The sequence below is a fragment of the Neophocaena asiaeorientalis genome, unplaced genomic scaffold (genome assembly GCF_003031525.2).
Source record: "Neophocaena asiaeorientalis asiaeorientalis breed wild unplaced genomic scaffold, Neophocaena_asiaeorientalis_V1.1 scaffold171, whole genome shotgun sequence".
Classification (NCBI taxonomy): domain Eukaryota; kingdom Metazoa; phylum Chordata; class Mammalia; order Artiodactyla; family Phocoenidae; genus Neophocaena; species Neophocaena asiaeorientalis.
In genome coordinates, this window is record NW_020174013.1 from 6,057,009 (window position 1) to 6,064,077 (window position 7,069).

Here is a 7,069-nt window from a genome sequence, read left to right on the forward strand (position 1 = left end):
CAGAGTCTGTTAGAATAGGCAAGAAGTGCTGGTAAAATAAGTGTTTTTTGGTCAGGATTTTGGTGAATGAAAATATATATAAGAAAGAGAAGAGTAAAAGACTTTTAAAACTGTCTACCTAGAAATCTCCAAGAAATTACCCATAAAACTAATGCAGTACGTATTTCAATATTACCATAACAGTTAGGAATTATATTGCAATACTTGGTGGCTTCAACAAATGAGGGATGTGTTCCCATTTAAAAGAAGTCATCAGGGACTCAGGGTCCTTCTTTCTTTCTACTCCATCATCCTCAATAAGGTGCTGCTGGAATTCCAGTCATCCCGTCCTAGTTCTAGGGGGACAGAGCAAGGGGGATAAACTCTTCCTCCTAAGTCGATTTTTAAAGTTTTCCTGGAAGCCCCACTCAGTGACTTCTGCCACCCATAGCTGCAAAAGAGATTAGGAAATAACAGTCTTTTAGCTGGGCACTTAAGAGAATGTGGAATGGATAAACTATGCTCTACAAATCTACAGTCTAAAGATTGGATTGGATAGGCTACACTCTACAGTCTGCACTCTAAAGGTCAGCTTTCTCTCACACCAGCAAAGCACGTCAAAAATGTGATGGGAAAAAAATCCTAATTGCAGTAGTAACAAAAACTGTAGATGCTTTGAGAATAGACCTAGCAAGAAAAGCACAGGAAGCTATGTGAAACATGGCTGAAACACAAACTAAGAAATGAAAAAATAGACACAACATATTTCTAGAAGAAAAGACTTCATAAACATGTCTGTTCTCTGCAAACTATCCTCTAAATTTGATGCACAATATTTATGAGCTTGATAAAATGGTTCTAAAGTTCATCTGAAATTTTCCTCATACCACAAAACTATCACATTTGGCTGGGAATAGGCAGATAGACTAATGGAACAGAAAAGAGAGTCCAAAAACAAATCTGTTTATATGGAAACTTAGGTATTTCAAATCAGTAGAGAGACAGTGGACTCTTCTCAGCCTGCATTGTCCAGCATCACAGCTACTAACCACAACTTTGTTTGCGAAATTAAATACAATTCAGTTTCCTGGGAGCACTGGCCACATTTTGAGTACTCAGAAGCCACAGGTGGCTAGTTACTTCTGCATTGGACTGTGCAGACACACAGTTTCATCACTGCAGAAAGGTCCATTGGATGTCACTGCCCTAGAGGGTGAGGGGACACCTGGATACCTACTTAGGAAAAAAGTTAGTGCCCTAACTCAAGGCTTCCGGTACTTGTCTGAAAACTCCTCAGGTAATATTAATATACAGCCACGGTTGCAAACCACTGACGCAGATGACAACCTTCCATGTGGTTAACAAAGATTCAGCTGAGATATTTCTTATTTTTCCAGAGTTATTCTTAGGCACCGTCACTTGTGATGGTTACTGTGGTTACACCATTCAGCTGCTTAAGGCAGTGATGAAAGCATCAGCTTAAGAGTACTCTGTTTCTGCTCAGCGAGGTGTACTTTTTGCTCCCAACTGTGTCTGTGCCTGTGGGGTGACGTTTGAGGGTGTTTTCCCCCAAGTCTTGTATGTGCCTTGCGTGGCCTAAGAGTTGGGTGAGACAAGGGTCCTCTGAGGTGGTCTGGGAAGGCAGCACCATAAACTCCCGACAGACAGTTGCATCTACTCTTTTCTTTGCTTGTTTATTGGACTCCACATCAGCGAAAAAATACTCACTTCGTTTTCCAATATAAATTGATAACTTTCCCCAAGGTCTTTTCTAAATTTGGGGGCTTTTCCTACTCGAGTTCTTTTTGAGAATACTTTATATTGATTTACCATCTAACTATGTTGTGTCCAACACAGATATGAATTACATGCATGTTATGTATCCATACGTTGCTTTTGATGCTTTTCTAAATAATAAAGTATTTTCACAAAGATTCAAACACTTTGACATGATTAATCTGGTTAAATCCTTCATTCATGTAGCACCAGTTTTCTTATCTTAGAAGCCTGGCGTCTCTGGATTCCAGAGCCAGGCATCAGATCCATGAACACTATGGAAAAGATCTGTGTGAACCCCACCCTCCTGCCATATTCAGAAAATACCCAAGAACCACATGTGTCTTTCTGGCATTGAAATTGATTTCTTGTTAAGTTGGGAGGTCTCCCACATGCCTAGCAAGTGACTCCCAACCTGTTTGCTGACATACCAGCTAATCTCCAGTGACTTCAGGAAGCTTTACAGGTCTCAAATTCACATAATTTAAATTCATTTAAATGTATAAATGTGGGTATTTGCCATGCAGCAGTTTTGTGGAGATATAGCTCCAGAGAGGTTTTAGGATATGTCATTTGACTTCAGAAGGCTACTGGAATAATTAAAATACTTTGTGAAAATCATTGAAAACTACACCTAAGGTATTTTGAATTTATTAACTTTAAAAATAAAAACCATGGGCTTCCCTGGTGGCGCAGTGGTTGAGAGTCCACCTGCCGATGCAGGGGACACAGGTTCGTGCCCCGGCCCGGGAAGATCCCACATGCCGCGGAGCGGCTGGGCCCGTGAGCCATGGCCGCTGAGCCTGCGTGTCCGGAGCCTGTGCTCCGCAACGGGAGAGGCCACAACGGTGAGAGGCCCGCGTACCGCAAAAAAAATAAAATAAAAACCATGTGAGCAGAAAGCTAGTAATTCAAAATGTACAATTGAAATTAAATGTTTTAAAACAGAGTGTAGGAGATAAAAGTGATTTTTGAGGCTCTGTCAGCTTTGGTGTAAACTGTAAGATCTGTGTGATTTATCTGCAGTTTATTGGAAATAATCAAATGCTTACACGTGAAGCCAACAAAATATGGCATTTGGTAATTTTTTTGTTTGAATTCCTGGTGTTAGTAAAAACCTAGGCAGAAAAAGATCACTGTCTTCTTGTTTAAGGAGTCAGATGATTATTGGATCCAGCTGTTTGGAGGGAGTGTGATGTTGGATAACTTTTCCCAAAAAATATTCTTTGGAGATAGGAGTTTTTTTAGACCTCCATGTGCCATGGGTACTGAAGAAGCAGCCCAGGAAAACTGTACTCTTTTTGTACACAACATGAAACCAATACTTCATTATCAAAAAGGAAGTCACTCTAATTAGGGACACTAGTGACTTGAAATAAGGCCCGAGGTTGTGGTATCTGTTTCAGTGTCTTTTAAGAGACTGTCTTTCTTGGAAGTGTAGCACAGGTAGTAGTACTTGGTGCTGGTATCAAAATGGAGAGACCAGCAGGATACTCCCAGGTTCCAAGTGCCTACTGTTTCCACTGTGGTCAGATCTCTTCAGTTCCACAGTTCTAGCTCCCAACAAGATAGTGTGAAAAAGAACCAAAGACCTGTTCTGAGCCCTGTTCAGTTCCAGAGGCCGTGGTACTGCTCTCTCTACTTGAGGAATTCCCAGTGAATGGCTACTCGGAAGACAGTACTGGCTACTATGAGACTATTTATCATTCAGAACTCTAAACGCTTTCTAATAGTTGATGTGTTACTTCCTAGGGACATTCCAGCTATATCACACACCTTGACTGGTCTCCAGACAACAAGTACATAATGTCTAACTCGGGAGACTATGAGATTCTGTACTGTAAGTATGAATGAGTACATACGGCTGAGATGTGTCTGTCAGGCAGTAAAGAGCAGGCTGCGTGGAATCTGAACTGTGCAGCCCCTGCACACTGGCCCCTCTAACCTGAAGAAGCATGTGCTACTTGGAGCTGGCTAAGGAATGAGAATCTCAAAGTAATGAGTTCACTTGAATGTCATGAGAAATTATTCAGGGGGACTGATCCTGCTCTGAATGGTTCTGTATTTAACAACTTTTCCTGGAGGCAGGAAGGAGTACAATGGATGGGCATTATGCTTTTTAAAGAAAAAACAACTTCAGTGGGAAACAGTTTATAGTTCTATAAACCGTGTTAAACACTTTCTTTTCCTTTCAAGTGTGTCTTAACATTTTCAGTGTATGGATTATAAATACAAGTAAACGTGGCTAGTTTGAGTCAAGATGCATTTTCAAATACACTTGTACACTAGCACTGTGATTATACTTCCTGTTTCTAAATTTAAAGGGGACATTCCAAATGGCTGCAAACTAATCAGGAATCGATCAGATTGTAAGGACATCGATTGGACAACATACACCTGTGTGCTAGGCTTTCAAGTCTTTGGTAAGGACATTGCACTTGATGGGAAAAGGCGATTTGTGTTGTTTTTATGTATAATACTTAAATTTCTAAATGAAAAATAGTCTACATGTGTTTTTTTAATTTATTTTTGAAGTATAGTTGAATTACAATGTTGTGTTAATTTCTGCTATACAGCAAAGTGATTCAGTTATACATCAATATACATACTTTTTCATATTCTTTTCCTTTATGGTTTATCACAAGACATTGAATATAGTTCCCTGTGCTATAGGACCTTATAGTTTATCCATTCTGTATATACCAGTTTGCATCTGCTAACCCCAAACTCCCAATCCAACCCTCCCCTACCCTCCTCCCCCTTGGCAACCACCAGTCCGTTCTCTATGTCCCTCATTCTGTTTCTTTTTTTTTTTAATAAAGATGCAGAGTGTATTTTTTTTAATATCTTTATTGGAGTATAACTGCTTTACAATGGTGTGTTAGTTTCTGCTGTATAACAAAGTGAATCAGTTATACATATATCCCCATATCTCCTCCCTCTTGCGTCTCCCTCCCACCCTCCCTATCCCACCCCTCTACACCAAGCTGATCTCCCTGTGCTATGCGGCTGCTTCCCACTAGCTGTCTACCTTACGTTTGGTAGTGTATATATGTCCATGCCACTCTCTCACTTCTGTTTCATAGATAAGTTCATTTGTGTCCTATTTTAGATTCCACATATAAGTGATATTATATAGTATGTCTTTCTGACTCACTTCACTTAGTACTCTTTAGTGTTATCACTATTAATGCACAGTTCAGAGAAACTGAATGTATTTACGATTGAACCAATATGAGGTTCTCTGCAGAATTCAGCAGACTTTTGGTCCCCAATAAATATGAAAGACAATTAAAAAGGAAAGGCATTTACATAATAGATTGCCTTTCACAGTTTTTTCCTGCAAGTGAAAATTGAAGCTTCCAAATTTGTAAAGGCATTTTCAAAATGACAGCTTTATCGAGACACCACCCACATACCACGTGACCCCCGTTTAAAGGGCACAGCACAGTTCGGAGCTGGTGGCACATCCGTAGGACTGTGCACCCGTCTTCACTACCTAATTTTAGAACACTTTCATTACCCCAAAGAGAAACTCTGCCCATTAGCAGTCCTCTCTCCCTCCTCCTTCCACAACCTCCCAGCAACCACTGATCTTCTTTCTTTTTCTAATGATTTGCATGTTCAGGACAGTTCATATAAATGGAATCATGTACTATGTGATCCATCGAAACTGACTTCTTTCCATAAGCACAGGTGTTGAAGGTTCATCATGTTGTAGCATGTATCAGTACTTCATTTTACGGCTGAATAACATCCCTTTGTATGGCTATACCACATTCAGTTCATCATCAGTTGATGGACACTTAGGTTGTTTCCACTTTTTATTATAAATAATGCTGCTATGAACGGTTTTCGTGCAGACATGTTTTCATTCTCTTGGGTTATACCTAGGAGTGGAATTGCAGGGTCAAATTTTTCCTAAGTGACTGCACCATTTACACTGCCACCAGCAGTGTATGAGGGTTCTGTTTCTCCACATCATTGTCAACAGTTGTTATTCTTTTGCATGTGGGTGTCCAATTATCCCAGTACCATACTGACATATAAAGGCATTTTCAGTAGACATTATTTAAAGATAAAATGTGGAGATCATTCCTAATCTCATGTTTTGGACATTTCTAGAAATCTGTCCTTTGACAGTTTTCTCAGTCTTTGCCAATCTGTAGGAATCCTTCTGAGAAAGTTAGGATTAAAAAGAGATGTTATACTCAGTAATTAGAATATTGGATATGGATGTGGCACCAGTACCTAAAGCAATTCCCAAAATATTAGGTATTTTTCCATTAACAGTGTATCTCTGCCTTCTGAAAAGTTGGACTCTCTCCTGCACTCTGATGGTAGATCTGAACATTTCTTTATGCTGTGTGCATTAGAAAAATAATCCATTATGGGTACTTGTTCTAAATACAACTGCTACTGAGATGAAGCCTACCAGGCTTGGAAGAAATTAAAACAAAATAACCCTGACTAGTCCATAATAAATAAATTCTTTATTCTGGGTGAAGCTGAAGCAGTGGCCAATAGCTAGTAACTTACCTTGTTATTTTAGTGAAACAATATTTAATTTACTTATTAAGAGATGTCAGTCAAGAAGTGTTTCATCTTTAGTGAATTTACAAAAAAAAAATTGTTCTCTAGAGCAGTACTGAACTACAGGAGGCCAGCATCTCAACTGTTATGTATTGTATGTTTTTAGTCTAGTAGAGGTTTGTGCTGATTATGTTGAACGTGATCACCAGTGCCTCATAATGATTCAGAATAATTAAATTTGCTGTGTCAACCTTTGGACATAAGTAATGGTTTATGGAGACTTCTATGGATAACATGATAGACTAGTGGATGGCCTATACATTTCCATTAAGAATCTCTATGAGGTTTTTTTTTTAAGTGCCTGCCTGAAAGGGAGCAGAGTCCACTTTGAAGAATTAGTGCTATGGCATTGTTTCTGCACTGTGCTACAGAAATAACTGAAAATTTCCCCTCCAACTGGAAACTTTAAACAGGAGGAGCTTATGGTCAAGGTGAGACAAGCTAAAACTAAAATCATTTATTAGCACCACCTGCTGGTTACTAGTGAGTATTTTTGAGTCTTAAAGTTTAAAGTCTTAAATTTTCCATCTTGAGGTTATTTCAGTTTATTATTAGATTTTGGATAAAATTTCATCATTTGAATGAAGTATTGAGCCACTAAGAAATCTTTAAGGGAAATTTAGCAGCTAAGAGTTTGAACACGGATGAAAATTAAGATTCTAAAATAAACACACGTAGCATGGCAGCTTTATTTTTCAGCCTAATTTTTCTACCCCCCCCC

At 39.1% G+C, this 7,069-nt stretch overlaps 1 protein-coding gene across 2 annotated transcripts in view; it reads left to right on the forward strand.

Moving 5' to 3' along the window:
- Positions 1-7,069, forward strand: part of EML4 (EMAP like 4) — a 160,520-nt gene that overhangs the window by 149,620 nt on the left and 3,831 nt on the right. Inside the window, exons 21-22 of one of the 2 annotated variants that reach the window (XM_024753567.1) lie at positions 3,508-3,595; positions 4,080-4,179. In XM_024753567.1, coding sequence (XP_024609335.1) covers positions 3,508-3,595; positions 4,080-4,179 — 188 coding nt within the window. Of the gene's footprint in view, positions 1-3,507; positions 3,596-4,079; positions 4,271-7,069 lie in introns of those variants that run through there. The other variant, XM_024753566.1, reaches the window with a different exon arrangement.